General features: G+C 30.9%; 1 protein-coding gene across 1 annotated transcript in view; it reads right to left on the bottom strand.

Moving 5' to 3' along the window:
* Window positions 1-3,007: 3,007 nt before the first annotated feature.
* The window catches only part of LOC117170820 (probable chitinase 10), a 28,884-nt gene continuing 12,209 nt past the window's right edge, over window positions 3,008-19,682 (bottom strand). The window contains exons 5-9 of the mRNA XM_033357862.1: window positions 10,328-10,411; window positions 8,648-8,927; window positions 8,135-8,534; window positions 3,240-3,517; window positions 3,008-3,161 (exon numbers count right to left, since the gene is read on the bottom strand). Of these exons, the coding sequence (XP_033213753.1) occupies window positions 3,008-3,161; window positions 3,240-3,517; window positions 8,135-8,534; window positions 8,648-8,927; window positions 10,328-10,411 (1,196 nt within the window). The remainder of the gene's footprint in view (window positions 3,162-3,239; window positions 3,518-8,134; window positions 8,535-8,647; window positions 8,928-10,327; window positions 10,412-19,682) is intronic.

Below are 19,682 nucleotides of genomic sequence, written 5' to 3'. Positions count from 1 at the left end.
GTTCTACAATGATTAAAAAAATTAATTGTGACTTTAAATTTTGTATTAGTGTTTACTAGTAATAACTTTACATTTGAAAAAAAATCGCCAGAACTTTTAAACTGGAAACGTTTTTTTAAATTTTCCATCATTTCAATTTTCGAATCAAAAGAACGTACTGAAGATATTGCACAAAAACGCAATCAGAAAACAAAGGCTAGAAAATGTATTAATTTATTGTATGCGGGATTCGAAAATTTTCTAGCTGCAAACACCAATAATTTAAAACAATATCCATTCAAATTGTCCCACTTTTTAGTATTTGTATATGTAATTATTTGATTGGGAAATTTTTTTATTAGGAATTTTTCAGCAATTTAAGATTTAAAGCTGTAAAAAAATGTTTCTTCATTATAAAAATATTCATGGAGACGCAGTTCGAAATTGTTGAAATAAAAACGCTAGTAATTTGAATTTAAAAGAAAATTATTACTTCCAATTAAAAATTGTTGTCGAATTCTTAAACTTCCCAAGGGGTAATAGACCATTTTTATTTTAACTTCATTTTCTAATCGATGGGTGTAACGAAGAATTGGCTATCTTTTCGTTACCGTTAAGAATTAGGCTAACTTTATTTTGTATGAAATTTAGTAAACACGTAGAAGTGTTGAAAGAAATAAAAATGTTTCGAAATGTCTTGTTTTGAAAGTTATAGGAGCCTTAATTAAATTACAAACTGTTATTCAAAACACTGGAGTTTTGAATTCATAGGAAATATCTCGAAAATAATACTTTATTTATTCCTCCTGAGGATTATTCGATTTGAAAGAGTTCTAACTTAAAATATATTTTCATGCAAAATTTTTGCAAACGCGTTTTATTTAAGCCATCTGAAACAAAAAATTGCGCAAATGTGAGGGATTTCAATTTAAAAATCCACAATTGTCTAACGATTAAAATTTGAACCTATAGAGAAAGCCTCTAATAGCACTCCCTTCTATAGCCTTTCCAAAAATTGACGCCGCGCCACAGATAGGTACTCGTATAACAGCAGCTGCGCGGGGTAAGCAAGGTCTGCAGTTTTCACTCAGGTGAGCACTCAACCGTGAACAAATAAAAGCTGAGTTGGTTATAATAAGTTAGTTCCCGCCCACCGACAGCCCCGAAATCGGCGCTATAGAAGAATTTCACTGTATTTAATTATTATTATACAATTAACCGAATTCGTTTCTTATGAATTAAAAAACTAGTTCAAATTTGAAACGGTTACATTATTTACCAAAAATATGAAATTTCTTTGCAAAAGAGATATATTTTTAAATCAAAAAGACGAATTTTCAATAACAATTACATTTTACAATTACATCTTTAAGGTAAAAAAGAACAATTTCTAATTAAAAATAAAATAGATTCATTTTCATTTAAAAAAGTTAATATTCTATTAAAGAAAAATAATTTTGTGCCTAAAAGTCGAATTTTTTATTAAATTATTGAAATTTCAAACCTAAAAGATGAAGCTTCTACAAAACGATTAATTTAAATCAGTAACAGTTGCTCAAGGTATACAAAATAGGAATTCATTTTAAAGGTTTTTAAAAATACACTGTTAAATTTAAAATCAAGAGTAATCATTTTTTGCCTATTAGACAAATTTTGAACAAAATAGGGGGCGACATGGGGCAAAATAACGACAAGGGAAAAACGGGACAATGATTATATCTCCTCTGTGGTGTGACACCATCTACTAGAAATTAGAGGAACTTCGTTCCGAGTCGTTCCTGAGATTTTTCTTAGCGGAAATATCGCGGAAATAGTACTTTGGAAGCAGATTTGGCAGGGGAAAAACAGGACACCGCGCGAGACGATTATGGTCATTTTTATATAAAAATTGGCAATTAAACTTAAAACCAATTTTATTGATTATTTGACAAAACGTCCCACTGTTCCCCGTGTAAAGGACAACACGGGATGAACAAATATTTTTTAAATTAATACAGAAAGTAGAACATCGTCTTTTTTCAATGCAAACATTTCTTTTAGTACAATATTAGTTGTTTAAGGCGCCTATATTGTTGAATGCGAAAAAAATATTTTAGTATGAAAACAAATCCTAAAATGAAATCGTGACTTGTTGACCCATGTTCCCCTAACAAATAGCTGATTGGATTAAAAAATTGTTTAATTTTCGACTCGCAAATACCAATTTTTGTACGATAGAGTACAATTTTTAACTGGAAAACGTGCATTTTTATTTTAAAAAACCTAATTTTTTACTGAAATGTGTACCATAGTACATTACGTAATAAGGAAGGGAAGCAGCAGATTTTTTCCCCGGGCAGTGATTACCGGAGGGAAAAATCTACTTTCGAATTGTGATTGTCTAATTTTTTTTTCGCCTCAAAAATTTTACTTTCTCCCCGATAATTTTACTTTCGCTTCGCTAATTTTACTTTCGCCCCACAAATTTTATTTTCGCCAAGCAAATTTTACATTCCCCCTACAATTTCGACTTACGGGAATATATGCCACTTTCGCATTTATTTTCAAGGGCAAAAGGTGGCCATTATGTTCGAGTGTGGAATAAAATACTTATTATTTTCTGAATCTAATTTTATTGAGTCTGCCCGTATATTTGATTAACAGAGTTCAAATTTTGTATGTATGTACGTTTCCTAAGTTTAAAAAATCTTAGTAAGATTTTGAGGGGGGTGGGTTAAAATATTACTGTTTCTTATATGGGAAAGGTGCGTGATATATTTAGGCAAAATACATCACGTAATTTGTGGATGATCTTTATTTATTTATTAATTTATTATTGTTTTGTGATTCGCAGAATTTAAAATATCTTACGTAAGAAATGCTTTTATGTACATACTGCACCCCCTTTCTCAATCCAAATAAAGACCTTACGTAATTTATGCATGAAACCTAATGAATTAATAGCTATACACTATAATATACATACAAAGGTGAATTTTTAGAGGTGCAGCATATTCTTTATTTTTTCGATTGGGATATATACAAGAATTTAACATTTGGCTCTGAGAACTTGGTTTACAGCTCTTAGAAGTGGAAATTTCCCTCCTCCACATTGTCCACTGAAATCATCTTCATCTATTCTTTCTAGGAATACACCACCAAGCTTCATTTTGTTAGCATATTCAGCCTTCATCCTGATGGAGCTGAAAATATATATTTAAATTAAATATTCCTATCTTCATAGAAATAAAATTTGTACAAAATTGTATACGAAGACTTACTTAACATTATCATAGGCAATCATGTCCTTCCCTTTGTGGATATATGGCACTTCCTGTTCCTCGTCCCAGAAAGTCGTCCATACTCGATTCTTTTCTTTTGGACAAACATCGATATAGCTTATCGTTGGTAAAACATATTTTGGATCTTCAACAACTGGTGCGTCTCTACCAAAATTTGTTGGATTAGTTAAATTATACTCGAGTCCTACGACAGTAGTTCCCAATATTAACTTGCCTGGTGGAGCATGTTGAGCAATCCAAAGTTGCACTACAAAATTCTGAGAACAGAATTAATTAAAAAAAATTCTCACCTGAATTTAAAGCATCGTGAAACGGGTTCATTGCAAATCTTTTTTAGATCGGTTTCGTTAGATATAACGAATAAAAAGTGCATTGCTATAAGATTCTGAGTTCTGAAAATTTGGTTGTAAGAATATTTTGTTATTTGTAAGGAAAGCGGCTCATATTATTTTATTAGAAACCGGATGAAGAATGGTCTCCCTTAATATTAACTTCGTTTGATACATCGAAATGACCTTTCTCAATACGTTTAAAAAGTAAAAAATCTATAAAATTATAAGATCTATTGCAATACTTACTAAAACGTGAGGGTGATAATAAATCTGGTTAAAAAAAGTTGCCTAGGATTTAGAGACTTCACTTTTTTTTAAAATAATTTAAAAAAGGGAAATAGTAACATTTCTGTACTTGTATATGGCTTATAATACGAAAAAACTTTAGGTAGATATTATATTTTTCAAGCATCAGTGCTCCATATTCATTCCTTTTTTGACTTTATTGTAAGAAACCGAAAAAAGCAAGCTGGTTAACCCTATTTGACGGTAAATAAATTTAATAACTTTGAGCTGCAATTTTTTTAAGTTTGGGTAATATTAAGAATGGATTAGTCCGGGAGCGGGCTGTTATTGTTATGTATTTTGAACCGCTGAATCCGAATATACCCGGCTTTTTTCGAAAAAGTGGTAAATTTTGTTTAAATCACAATTGTTTAAACAAATTATGAAAAATTGACTTCTTTGATCTAAACAATATTTTCTAGAAAATATGGCCCATTTCAAGACGAAAAAGTCTCTAGAAACTTTTTCTTAAAATGCATATTTCAAAAGATAAAAATTTGTTAAGGTACGAAATTTGATGTTTTTCACTAACTTTGAACGTTAACAACATTTGACCGTACTCATTCTTTAAAAGTTAATTTATAACCTGATGTAATTCAACATTAGCGCAGCCACGGCAGAGATATGATTTTCGCGACTAACAGTCAGCACTTTTCCGACGTGCCTACCGCTCTTGCGCGCCGCGCACGTCGTAGTCACATATGCTGAGCCGTGCGCAATCGATATTTCAGGAATGGGTTTGAATTCGAAATAAATATCACTTTAAAAATAAGTTATTATTGATATTAACAATCTCTTTTTATTGATCGATAGGTTCCTTGCGTACGTTATTGAATAAACTATAAATTAAAATATCTCATTGCTTGGAGCTATAATGATTTTAAAAATATTTCTTAAAATACTTTGTCAATCTAATAACATCCACAATAAAATTGTAAATATCACAAATACTAAATTTCTTGAGAAATATTAAAAAATATATATCAAATTTTCTTATATGCATTAAAACTTTTTATTTATTCCTCAAGAAATCTAGTATTTGTAATATTTACAATTTAATTGTGGATGTTATTAAATTAACAAAGTATTTTGATAAATACTTTTAAAATCATTATAGTTCGAAGCAATGAGTTATTTCAATTTATAGTTTATTCAATATCGTATGCAAGGAATTTATCGATCAATAAAAAGATATTGGTAATATCAATAATAACTTATTTCTAAGCTGATATTTATTTTGGATTCAATTCTATTCCCGAAGTATCGACTGCGCGCGGCAGATTACATGAGACTACGACGCTTGTGGCGCGCCAGAGCGGTAGGCACGTCGGAAAAGTGTTGATTGTTAGTCGCGAAAATCATATCTCCGCTGGGTCTGTGCTAATGTTGAATTACATCAGGTTATAAAGTAACTTTTAAAGAATGAGTATTTTCGTTTAATTTTCAAAAATATTGAATAGGTCAAATGATGTTAACATTCAAAGTTAGTGAAAAATGTCAAATTTCGGACGTTAAAAAATTTATATCTTTTAAAATATGCATTTTACGAAAAAGTTTCTGAAAATGTTTCGTCTTAAAATGGGCCATATTTTCTAGGAAAAAGTTGTCTAAATAGAAAAATGCAATTTTTTATGATTTGTTTAAACAATTGCTATTTAAACAAAACGTACCAGTTTTTCGAAAAAGCCGGGTATATTCGGATTCAGCAGCTCAAAACCTGTTCCTCATTCTGAGAAACTAACGTCCATTTTTTAAAATAATTTTTAAATAATATTTAGAGTTCACACCAAGGTTATTAATTTCTTATGGAGTTTAACATTGAAAAATATCCATTTTTTGTCATGCTCAAATCTAACATATTAATTATTTATGGAATCTCATGCAATTTTGAAAACTCCTCATTCAGTAATGCAGTAAGTGGTTTACAAAAAAAGATTTCAAAACAATTATTATTAGGATTATTTTTTAAATCTCAAACATGGCTGCTTTTGCCTAAAACCATGATTTTCATGGGCTTGTTTCAGGCCCTAAATATTGTTTGTTATCGCTGAAAATTACAACAGATGTTGCTCATAGATTTCGGGTGTGACCTTATGAAAATCGCAAAATTTTAATTTTTATATCAATCAGATTTTTACCAAAAATCAGAAATAAATTGTCCGTCAGCGACTCAGGTTATTTTTTAATTAATATTATTTAAACATACAATTATTCTTAATTATTTAAGCATTTAAAATTATTCAGCGTCAAAAATTGTGTAACTAATAAATTGTTTTATCGATAACAATATTCAGTAACAATTAATATTTTATAAAATTTTTTAAAACTAATAATTATTTTTGATTGTTTAAGAATTTGAAACTTGAAGTATCAACAATTTTTAAACTTATAAAATGTTTTTATCGATAAAAATTATGAATAACAATTACTTTTTTATAAAAATTGTTTAAGCAAATAATTATTTTCAATTACTTCAACGTTTAAAGCTCAAATCATTAAACATTTTTAAACTAATAAAATGTTTTTCATTGATAAAAATGTTAAACAGCAATTCATTTTTTATCAAAATTGTTTAAACATTCAAAGTTTAAATCATTAAACATTTTTTAACTAATAAACTGTTGTTATTGATAAAAATATATACCAACAATCAATTTTCTTTAAACATTAGAGGAACAAATAATTATTATTAAATATTTAAACATTTAAAATGTGAAGCATCAACAATTTTCAAACTAATAAAATGTTTTTATCGGTGAAATGTTCAAGAAAAATTGCATCTCTATTCTCTACATATTATATTTACACAAATAATTATTGTAAATTATTTAAACATTCAATGTTTAAATCATTAAACATTTTTTAACTAAGAATCTTTTTTATCGATAAAAATATTAACGAACAATTATTATTTTAATTGGCAATTGTTTGACTATTAAATACATGGATATTAAAAGCAAAAAATTTAAAACATTTAATTTATTGTATAAAACGGATATTCACACGAAGGACCCATCTGGTGGGCGTTGGAACTAGAAGCAGCCTATAAACATGAATTGCATCATCTTACAAAAAATAACTAAATTGATAAATTTTTCAAGAAATTTCACAAATATTTCGAAAATTTCACCGAATTTAGTAATATTTTAAAGATTTCACTGAAATTGATGAATTTTTCAAGAAGTTTCTTTCTTTGAGGGCAATTTACGTCCACGTAATTCTGCTTTGGGATGTCCTATTAACCATATAAAATTCGAATCATGCGTATTAGTCATAACTGAAGATTCGTTAAACTTAATATTTTGATGAACACTCTAAATATATTTTATGCAACAAGACTAAAATAACGACTTTAATAACTGATGAAAACTCCTGTTAAAAACAAAAATCCAACGAACAAAAATTTCGGACACAAATAAAAAAGAGGGAAGAAAAATGAGAAGGCAGCCAACCACATCCACTTCCTTCTCTTTTTCTTACTTTCGTCTTTTTTATTTTTATTATCATCCAATTACAATAAAATAACATTGAAAATGCAAATTAAAAATAAATAAAATTGCATTACCAACGTTTTCGTACTCGCACACTACCCTTATCAAGGCGAGAAAAATTTAAATGGTAGAAATTGACAGCACCCACGGATAGGTGCAATTTTATTTATTTTTAATTTGCAACAACAAAAATTAAAAAAATAATTTTTAGAAAGAGGAATGATTTGCGGACTCAATCATGGTACTACTCCTAGAAATCTGACCAGATATCTTATATAAGCAACAAGTGGAAACAAAATATGAGACAAAATAGAAAAGGTTGGGCTTTTCAAAAAATTTTGTCTATTTTTTTCATTGAATTTTAAAGACAGGAAGAAAATAATTTGAATAAAACACCGCGTTTCCTTTTTTTAGGAATATTTCTAAAAAGTTTTTGCCATTATAAAAAAGGAATTCCATCAGTTTTGTGGGGGCTTAACCATTTTTGATGTGGTTTTTTGTATAACTTTTCCAGATGTTTATCCAGATGTTACTTTTTAAATTTCCTAATTTTCTTGAAATCAATTGAAAGAGCAAAAATTAGGACTATAAATAAGAAAAGAAAATCGTGCACTTAAACGTATTAAATGTTTCTGTATTTGTGTTACTTTTGAAAATTTTGAATCTTTGAGATGATTTGTAAAGGGATAATTATACATTTTTTATTTGTCTTGTTATTTACGGAGCACTCTAATATTTTTGGATTTTTTCCAATAAATATACTTACAACATTCAATTTCCGTTCCTCCGTATTTTCCTTTGGTGAATGATACAGTGGAGCACTATGACCAGCTTTCACTATGTTCTTTCCATCATAAGTTTTATCTCCGTGAAAATTGTAAGTCCTTAAATTTATGAAGGTCACATATTTTGATAATCCTTTAATATTATATTTCTTAGCAGTCGATTCTCTAGCATCAACTGCTAAAGATATAATTAAACCGTTTTTATCGAATTTTTTTTTGAGTGCCTTTAATAGTAAAACAAAGTTCCGCTTATCAGAAGAAACTGCATTATTTTCAGCTAGATATTGCGAATGAAGTTCTATACCACTGAATTTATATTTTTGCACGAACTTGACAACATTATTAACAAGTTTTTCTCGCAGATTCGGATCAAACATTATTCTGTAAAGTGACAAAAATCGATATGTTTATTTTTAGTGAACATAGATAACTTTTTATTAATTTAGATTATATACAATTCTATCTCTAATCTTAGATGAAATTATAAAACTTACTTATTTTGAATTCTTTTACTATCATCTTCCCATACCGATTCCTCCATGGCGATTAAGGTTTTCAAGCGTCTGTTTTTTTTTCGAAGGTTACTGATCCGTTGAAATGCACCATTCGCTCCTATATCTGTATATTCATCAGTCACTTGTACAGAAGCGTTTCTCTGAAGAGAAGCCATACTGTAAAATAAGTGAGTGCAAAGAGACAAATCGATCATCTCTATGTTTAGCGTTTCGACAGGTTGCTCATTTTCATTATTAACATAGTAACAACCAACGATTTCTGGAAATTAATTTTAAGAAAATTTAGTTTTGAAAAGAACACAATTTCCCTTTTCCGCTGCTTCTATTACGAGAGGCAGTTTAAAAACTACGTCACACTTCCTGGGCGTGGGGCAGGGTAGGGGGGGGGGGGCAGGTTTTGTAACGATTTGGAAGATGAGAGCTTAATTCACAATGTAACATTGCACATGGAAAATATACATGTAAAAGAAATTTTTTTGACATGCTTGAGAAAAGAAAAATTTGTTATTTTGTTTTATGACTGAGGCTTCCAGATATAGACTTCACACTCTTTACTCCTTTTTTTTAATTTATCTTTTTCTCGCTGTTTTTTTTGTTTGTTAAAATTTAACTTTTATGACTGATCGTTGAATTATTGCATTATTTGTCGAAAATTTCAAAATTTAATGGAAAATTCATGTAATTTGTTGAAAATACATATTTTTGGTGGCAAATAAATCTTCCTAATTAAAAATTCAACTATTTTTTGAAAATTCCAAATGCTTCGTTAATAATTTATTCGACTGATTGAAATCTATTGTTTATCTTGAAAACATCACTATCTTGTAAAAGATGTGCTTTTTGGTTAAAAATACATTTTTAACTGGAAATTCAACAATGAATTTATAATTAAAGTACTTGGGGAAAAGTTGAATTACTTTATTAACAATGTATTATAATAGACAGACTGGGCTCGTCCGCCCTCTGATAATAGTAAGAAATCTATATTTTTGGTTGAGAATTTAACTATTTTTTTAAAAACTTATTTTTTATTTAAAAAATTGGTTTGAACTGAAATTTAATGACGTTTTCGTTTGAAAATTGATCGTTTTTTTCATTGAACAATTTTGTGAAAAATATGTTTTGTATTTTGTGTTGAGTTTGTATTTTTTGGTAGAAAATAAATCATCTGGTTTAAAAATTTTACTGGTTGGTTGAAAGTTAAACTTATTCGTTAAGAATGGATTTTATTAGATAAATATATATCTTATTCGTTAGAAGCTAATGTTTTAAAATGCAAAATTAACTATTCCATGTAGGTTGATAAATGGTCGTTTTGCGTTAAAAATTAAACTATGTGGTTGGAATTGAAAATTTTGTTAAGAAGTTACCAGTTTTGTTTAAAATTCTTCTTTTTGGATAATTATTACTGATTTTTTCTCATTTCCGCTACTTAGAAATAAAATCGGTAAGTCCTCAAGCACACATTTGTTCCGTGTCTCTTCTAAAAAATGTTTTATTACTGGTTTGCAGGTTCAATCATTTGTTTAAAAATGTAACTATTTGTGGTGGAACTTTAATCCTTTAGGTTTAAAAATTCAAGCTCTGTGTGATGCTCTGCTACAAAAAAGGGAAGGGATGAAAATTTTTTTTAAAAAAAGCGTCATATATCTTGCTTACTGTGACACTTATTATTATGTACTGGTCGCCCCACCGGATGCTTCGCTGACAGCTCTTCTGGCGGCGTACTACCAGAAGCGAAAGCTGAGTATATTCCAAGAAATAGTATTAGCTTATACATCTGCAAACAATTGAATTTCAATATTAGAAAAACTGAAAATATTGCAAAGGTCAGGGTGTAATTTTTTAGATTTTCGTTGTTATTCTCTACTTGGGCGATTTTGGGCTTTGCTAATACTTATAAAAAACTTTGTTACAGAGCAATTTTTGATAGATTTTTTCATACACTTGCTAGTGATGATAATCAGTGTTTGAAAAATGAATATTTGACCTTCAAAAATGAAAGTCAAGTAAAAATATATATTTTTTAGAAAAAGCATGTTTTCCATTTTGATAAATCGCTAAAGAGATAATAAACAGTTTAATTAGGTTGTACAATTTTCGGAAGTGGTTTGCATTATGAATGTTTGAAAGTCAGTAAAAAATACCACATTTACATAAAAATCACAATTTATGGGTGGTTAGGTTTTTTCCCCAATCACAATTTTTATAATAGTTATTAATTTATTACACTGTTCGTAATTTCATACCATTGGTAGTCTTTTAATTCACGCGCTTGTCCTTCACTTTTCTCTATACTTTCGTTCTGAATTTGCAAGCTTTGAACTTTTTACAATTTTGCAGAAAGGCATAAGTCACATCACACAGTCATAGCAAATAGCAGTCACCCAGATACACTTATACATTTAAGAGCATGTATGAAAATACCGCTCTCTTCGTTTTAAAAAATTTGAATATTCGAATACATGAATAGTATATTTTACATGTGAAAAAGTGTCATCTATAGATTCCTGCCACTTGTATTTGTTTTGTAAGCACTTAAAATATTCTACGGATCACCTCCGCCATAGGGTCTTATTAAAACGTTGGACCAAATGTCATCTAGACAGAAGATTTTCTGTCACGTATTTTTTTTATTGCTCGTCAAATTTCTAAAAGTTCTTTGCAGCGTTTTGTCTGAAACATCATAATTGGTACTATTTTCACTGTACAGATTAGAAGGTAATCCTCTTCTATAACGGAATCGTTTAAATTTTTCTGAAAAGGCTCCGTAGTATAAGCGCCTGCAAATTTTAAATGAACAGCTCTTGTGACAAGACGTGCGGCAAGAGCTACATAAGCTTTATGGGCTTGGAAGCCTACAACTATATCAAATTTAACTAATGTGTCACCTGTATAATCAAGGACTGCACGTTAAAAAGGTCAAAACCTAGTCAAACTTCCTGAAAGAAGTTGACCCATTATTTGAGTAGGAACTTTGGTATTTTTGCAAACTCAAGGAATGCATTAGTTTACAATACTTCGAATTGAGTTATGTGCTTTTAAAATCCAATACTTTTTTCTGAGCACGTATCAAGTCAATTGTGGACCTCTATGTAAGGTTCGCTGATGAGCTTGCTACATTATTAAATGCGTTACTCGGTTTATAGGTAAAATTATCCAGTGTTTGGCAGAGTAGAAAATCAGACCATTTTCAGGACGACCCCGCACACGAAGGAGCCCTTGAATATTTAAGAAACGACAGGGGCTTCTTAATGAATTAGGATGTTTACCTGAAGTTTCATTTCTAAGTGAACAGATATCGGTCGAAAAAATTCGTTCTTGCATATATGTAAACTAATAAATTTTTTTTGATTTAATATATCGTTGAAGAGAAATGATTTTTGGGCTTAATTGATCGTTTGGAAATACGATCGATGAAGCGAATATAAGAGACAGAAATTCGAAACAATTTTAGTCAAGCAGATATTTTTTCTTCAGATTTATCTAAGACTTAATTTGAGTTGGCTACTATTTGAATGCTTTCTTACTTTCTGTTTTAACTATTTCAGGGGAAACAGGATTTGGTCAGTTTCTTTGCGATTCATGTAAAAAAGAAATGTCCATGTAAATTAGGGTATTGAACTTACAATATAAGAGCTTTAGAAGGACACCAACAACAAAAGGCTCCAAAGACCTCTGAGGGTCTTCACTATTCTGCTTTAAAATTTGCAGAATGCTTATATTATTTATCCTGATGGTATTTATTTTTATACATTAATAATTTTATTCAAGTGCAATAATTATATTCTTTGGATGGCAAATCTGAACATTTTATCAATTTTTTTCTATCGATAACATTTCACTAGACACTATTAAAAAATCACAGTTTTAATCTTTTTACGGAAAATTTTGTATGCCTGTAGTTCTGAGACGACATCATTTATTACAAAACAACAAGGCCTAGCAGTGGTAAAATTTTAATCCTTAGCAGATATCAACTGTATGGTCCCAGCCATACAAAGGACAACTTTCGCAATTTAGACCCTGGAAAATATTAAAATCCTGAATTGGTAATATAACTTTATTTAAAAAAAATTCTCCTTATTTCTCAAGACTCAAACTTCTCGTCTTTTCTCGACTGGTCTTAAGATTTACAGTAAAACTTCTCGTCTTAAGACAAGTCTACTTAGTTATAAATTCAACACTTACGTTTTCGACGACTTAGTCTCGCCTCTGGCCGTCAGCGAGACATAGCCGTCTTGGAGATGATCTCAAGACGAGCCAGCTTAAACACAAGTCGAAATATTTTCACTTGGGCTTTACGTAAAAACAAAAAATATTTTCAGTCTCATCATCAGACAAGTGTAATACAAATGAAAATCCTTTATGGAATTTCATTTGTATTACTTGTTTTTATGCCAGTCAGAACGACTCTTTTTGTCAGGGCAGTTGTATACATGAAGATATAAGCCGCTCATATGCGAATCATAAAATTTCGAATCAAAAGATAAATTTATGTTTTCAAGACATAGGAAATTGTCTCCAAGATGTAAATGGTGATACCAAAGTTAGCCTATTTTTTGAACCTCCCTAGCGACCTAGGAACAAAATATAAAAATATGTTACAGGTATCAAATTTTATTTATACAGGGATACATTTTATTCGTTATTGAAAACCAAAATGAGCACCGCTTTTCTTTTTTTTTTAAATTTCAAAAAGTTATCCTTATGTAGGACTTGACATGACCCCAAAAAATTGAAAAGATAGGAAATATCACTAATTCTAAAATCATTTTTTATGGTATTTTTTCTATAAAATAAACCGCATAAAAGTAAAATCACGTATTTCCTTGGTTGATAAGGAGTTGATCAAAAATGATTTTACAATTAGTGTTTTATCTTATTTCATTTTTTTTGGTCTTCTGAATCCTTACACACGGGTAATTTTTTGAAATTTTCTACCCACTAAAAGCTATGCTTACTTTGGTTTTCAATGACGAGTAATTTGGTAGCTGTAACATATTTTTATATATTTTCTCCAGGTCGCTAGCGAGGTCGAACTTTTCGGCTTCAAAATGTCTTGATTGTGTAATGTTTAAATCAAAGCCAGGTCGAAGAATTTTTATTCGCGGATTCATCGAATGCACCACTTATCTAGCTAATTTCGCTAATAGTACGTCCAGGCAAAGTTCTAAACGATGTTCATTATTAAAAATAATCACCCCAGACAACTTTTCAAGAATATAGTTAATTTTTCTATTCACACAGTAATATTTTACAACCCCTAGGATCTATTCCTAACATATTCAACGAACCAAGACTCACATTGTTTCAAATAAAACCGTCAAAACTATTAAAAATTAAAAATATACACCATACACAATTTTTCAAGTCTCTAGTTGATATAACTATCTCTACAGTAATATTTTAAAACACCTAGGATCTACCCCTATCACATTTAACGAACAATGTCTTATCCGCCTTCAACTGAGGCCGTTAAAAATTTCAAATAAAAATACTCACCTGAGGAAACTTTTCATGTCTGTAGTTAATATATTTATTTCCACGGTAATTTACCATGCACCGAGGAACTAACCCTATTATATTCAGCAACCAAGTGCCATATGCAATTATCTGAGACCGCAACAAAAAATTCAATAATAAAAATAATTACCACAGACAACTTTCCAAGACTTTAGTTGATACAATTATCTACAATATAAACATAACGGCTAAGAACTTAATCTTTCTAGCAATCACTCCAATTAAAGAGGCTCATTAAGTCATCATGTGGGGTTCCACACTCAGGCCCTTTAGTATCGAAAGTATTTTGTTTCAGGCGTCATTCACTCTGCTTCCACTTTTTTATCACTACTTCTTGCCATAGAATTTAGTCCTGGCACGCTTTTCTAGCTTCCTTCACGTCCATGTATTTTTTAATGCACGCTCTCGTGTTTCTGTGGCTTCTTATGTTTCTTCTAATTAGGGTCTCATTCACACATTCTGCACTATCTTTCTGCGGTCTGCCTCTGGGCACACTGTTGTTCACTTTAGCTTGATGCACTTGTTTAGTTTTTTAAAGGATTATTTCTCTTCTAAAGTAATCTGTTTTATTATCACAGATAGTTAAAATTAATCAGTTTAGATATAATTCCACAATCCGTGAAAATATAAATCAACACCATCGATTAAGTTAACTCTTGAAATAACAGAAAATACTTAACGGCATTTGTGACTAGATGGGAATTAAGATAAATTTTATTTTTCATATTAAATTTTCTCTGAAAAAGATCTACTATCTTTGCTCTACTAGGAATGGAGCCAGAGAACCTCTGATTGCCGATTAGGTACTTTTCCCTTAAGCTTTTAGAGAGATCGAAAGCTTAACGGAAAAGAATCTGACTGGCAATCGAACGTTCTGTGGTTCGATTCCCAGTGATGGAGTGACAGTAAAACTTTTCGTAGGAAAAATTTTTTACTCTTATCCTTTTCTTGATAGGTACATGTCTCGTTACCGTAAAGTACATTTGGTACAAAAATAGAATTATCATACCCATTTCAACTTAATTTCATATTTTTACTCCTGAAAATGAGCCCTGTTCTACCGATAACCTTCTTATGCGCCTATCTAACTCCTCATTTATCTTTCCGTCACTAATGAATCAGCTTCCAAGAGATGCGTACTTATAACTTGTTCTATTATCTTCTCATTTAAGAAAATGTTGCATATTGCTAGAAAGCAATATGCAACATCTACACTTGTCCATAAATATTATAAATAGCAATGAGAAAATAAAGAAAAATTGTCTTAGACCTTGCAAAATATCGTACCATTGACTCAATTTTCCATGAACCCTTACACTAGCTTTGTTACAATTATACAGGGTGTCTAAAAAGTCCCGGGACGGTTGAATATTTCCGCAGGTCAAATATTTTTCAAATAAGTGAAGGTCATTCCTGAAGTAAATTTCAACGAGGAATTCAATGTTGACCTTCATTTTGACCTTGAAGTCAACCTTCATGGGTTTCTGAAGGTCAACTTTGTACGGTTAGGTACGTACCCAAGTCATAGGTAAATTGTAACGGCCAAGGTCAGTTAGAGGTTATTTGAAATTAACAAAGTTTTCGAAGAGGTCAGTGTAATTCCTGAAGTAAATTTTAACGATAAATTCATTGGTGAGCTCTGTATTGATCTTGATTACAGCGCTTTGAATATTGTAAAATCATAAGAAAATTTATCATTAAAAGTTCCAGGTGTTCTGGTAAGAGTTCTGTTCCTCCCTGAAGAGTTATGCATACACCTATGCCGTTTTTCGATACCTAAGTCAATACCTAAGGCGATAACATAAGTCCTATACCGTTTTTCCAAACGAATATTACGAATTGAAACTAAATTTACGTATTACGAGTACATACTTACTATCTTTCGCTAAAAGATTATTATGGAGCAAGCTAAACTTTCGGAACGAGAGAAGGTACCTGTATTTAAGATGCGTGGCTGGGGAGATCGAGTTCAATCTTATGATCAAATTCGTTTGCTTTTTAATCGCACTTTTCGTAATGGAGAAGGGTTACATCCTGTCTCAAAATCAACAATTGAAAGAACTATAAAGCGGTTTATGAATCATGGATCCATCAAGAACCTTCAGAGAACTGGTCGGCCAAAATCTGCAGGATCTGAGGAGATGCAGATGGACATAGCCCAAGCATTTGTTGAAAACCCACACCTTAGTTTACGTGGAGATAGTGATGAGCGTGACGTTGCTCCTGAGACATTGCGAAATATTTTAAAAAGCATTAATTTTCATCCTTACAAGGTTCATCTGGTACAAGAGCTCAATGAAGACGATCCTGATCGTCGGGTTGAATTTTGTGAAATTGTGATGGACAGAATTGATAGAGATCCTCTTTTCTTTACAATACAGTATTTTCAGATGAATCTACTTTCACTTTAAAAGGTATAGTTAACAGACAAAATTGTAGATATTGGTGCGACACAAATCCTGATTGGATGTTAAAGAGTCACACACACAATATCCACAAAAGATTAATGTTTGGGCCGGTATCTTGAATGATACATTGATAGGCCCTTTCTTCATCGATAGTAATCTCAATGCCCGTGCATATAAAGAGCTTCTCAAAAACCAAATTGTACCAAGAATAAAGGAGATTACAGGCGATAATTTTCAAAATATTTGGTTCCAGCAGGACGGAGCAGCGGCTCATTACGGTAGGGAGGTTCGAACATATTTGGATACTCAGTTCCCTCAAAGGTGGATTGGAAGAAGGATTGAAATCGAGTGGCCTGCTAGATCTCCTGATCTGATGCCTCTCGACTATTTTCTTTGGGGTTATTTAAAGAGCAAAGTATACTCAACGCAACCGCAAAGCTTAGACGAATTTTAGAATCGGATTCTGCAACAGGCTACTTTGATTGATAGGGAGATGATTCATAATGCTGTGACTCATTTTTACAATCGCAAAGCTTTTTGTCAAGAAGCTGAAGGTTTTCAGTTCGAACATCTTCACTTAAGCGTGAGAGGCAAGGGGACTCACGCTATTCAAGCTCTGAAACGTGAGAGGCAATGGGACTCACGCTAGTCAAGCACCCCAAAGGGAACAGAATTTGCCACGTCTACGTCGTTGTTCCTGGGTAATGCTGAACGTAAACGTAAACTACTTGGAAAAAACCTTGAAAAAACCTTGAGGATCATCATCAAGACCAATACAGAGCTCATCAATGAATTTCTCGTTGAAATTTACTTCAGGAATTGCACTGACCTCTTAGAAAACTTTGTTAATTTGAAATAACCTCTAACTGACTTTAAATGTTACAATTTACCTATGACTTGGCTACGTACCTGAACGTAGAATTTTCCGCTCTATCGATTGTAGATGTAAAAAAGGAGGTTTCCATTTTAAAAAAACAAAGATGACCTTCAAAAATTCATTAACGTCAACCTCAAGGTCCAACGGGACTTTTTAGACCCCCTGTATAAATTATTTATTGCTTGCAGGAGGCATCAATCGACTCCTTACTCTTTCAGATCTTCCCAAAGTTTACTTTTATGCACTTTGTCAAATGCTTTTTCTAGGTCAACAAATGCACCTTAAACTTTTTCTCCTTCTCTCAAAGTTTTTTCCGTAATCCGTCTTAAGCTAAATATTTGATCCGTACACGATCTTCCTGGCATGAATCCACATTAAACTTTCTATTTATTCTCTTCTTTTACTTTAATTACCTTACGAGTAAGTAGTTTTAAATATATTTTACCTACCGTACTAAATAAGCTGATACCCCTGTGTTTATTGAATTTTATTTTATCTCCCTTTTTTGTATATTGGTATGATAATCTTCTTCCACCTTTCTACATAAATTTATCAATTTGGATAGTCTATGAGGTATGTACTCGCCACCGTTTTAAGCATTTCAGCGCGAATACTCCCTACACCAGTTGCCTTAACGTTTCTTAAGTTCTTAATTATATCCCTAACCTCAGTGACACAGACTGTCTAAATTGAGTTTTCTAACGCATCGTGTTCTATATCGCAATTGTGCTCTTTTGTTTCATACGTATAAAATAAATCACTTTTCATGTGCCTTTAACTAAAACTGCAAAAAAAGATTGAAAATTAAAAATAATCACCCCAGTTCCTGGGTTAAAGTAGAATATTAGTATATTAGTGGAGTTATGTTAGGTATCTAGCTTACATTGACCGGAAAAAGTTTTAATTTCCTTAATTTTTCGTACAGAGTATTAATGTATATTAAATAATTACTTACATCTTTAAAATGTGAGTTAATTGTTTATTTAAGATATTTTCAGGTTTTTGTCAAGCAGGCCGATTTCTATAAGGAAACATCCTTTATGAATGCAATAATGTTCAGAAATGAGTACCGAAATACATTGTATTGTATTTAATGTATAGGACTTTCTTTGAGAAAGAAATTCTATAAAGAAATTGACGGAAAATCGGAAAATAGGCAGGTGTTTTGGGCGCTTTAGTATAACGGTCACGCTGAGGTATACGAAAAACACGTTTTCCAGACTAGACAATTTTAGTTTCTCCTTGGCTGGCATTCGGAAGACATAATAAGCATGATTAGTGTAACTATTTAAAATTCTGAATGAGTTAATTTGTTGAAATAATTTTTGTAAGGTTGAGTATGAAGGTTGTATAGTGTTTTTCAAAGGATTAATAGTAATGATGAGATATACAAATTGCTCCGTTCTTAAGAAATAATGGAAGTACAATTTTAAGTGCCTATACTTAAACAACAGTAAAAATAGCAACGCAAAGGAAAATACTGCTTAAAAATGTTTAATTTCAAATATTGCTTATAATTCTAAAAAACTTTTCAAATAATTATTCCGCTCTATTGAATTGTGAAAAAAGTCCCCAAAAAATTACTCGTTTTGGAAAAAGTCTTTCACAAAGGAACGTCGTGTCGGAACGTCGCTTGATTCTAAAAAATACGTATATGATTTGTTTTTTGCTTTTTGCGTTCTGCAATTTTTCGTTCATTCGAAAAAAATCGAAAGTGATTATTTTGCTCTAGTTAGTACGAAAAAATTATACAAAAATGCATACCTTTGTAGTTTTCAATTTTAAAACAAAAATTACGAAATTATTTCGAGGTGTGATTTGCCCTATATTTAATCGCAAAACATTGCTTAAAAAAGTAACATACTTACTGTAACAAAATGGGAATGGAAATTAGGTAAATTTTCAACTCCATAAATAAACAACCGGCCTCCAAAAATTGGCTGAAAATCATTTTTTGTAAATGCAAATCATAATATTGAGGAAATTGTGGGTGCAGGAACAATGGACTTTACTGTACACAGGCTTGTTTAGAATGCAATGGTATGAATTGTTTAAATTGTTCACCAGAAGTAGTAGAAAATGATGACAATGAACTGTAAAATGAAGAAGGGGGTTCAAATTTGTAAAAAGAAGAAGAGATTGCAAATCTTTAAAATGTATAATCATTCTCTCATCATATCTTTTGTATCATGTTTATTGGTTT

Source organism: Belonocnema kinseyi, chromosome 4, assembly GCF_010883055.1.
Source record: "Belonocnema kinseyi isolate 2016_QV_RU_SX_M_011 chromosome 4, B_treatae_v1, whole genome shotgun sequence".
Lineage (NCBI taxonomy): Eukaryota > Metazoa > Arthropoda > Insecta > Hymenoptera > Cynipidae > Belonocnema > Belonocnema kinseyi.
The sequence above is the reverse complement of the archived record's forward strand: the minus strand, read 5'-3'. Positions and strand labels throughout refer to the sequence as shown.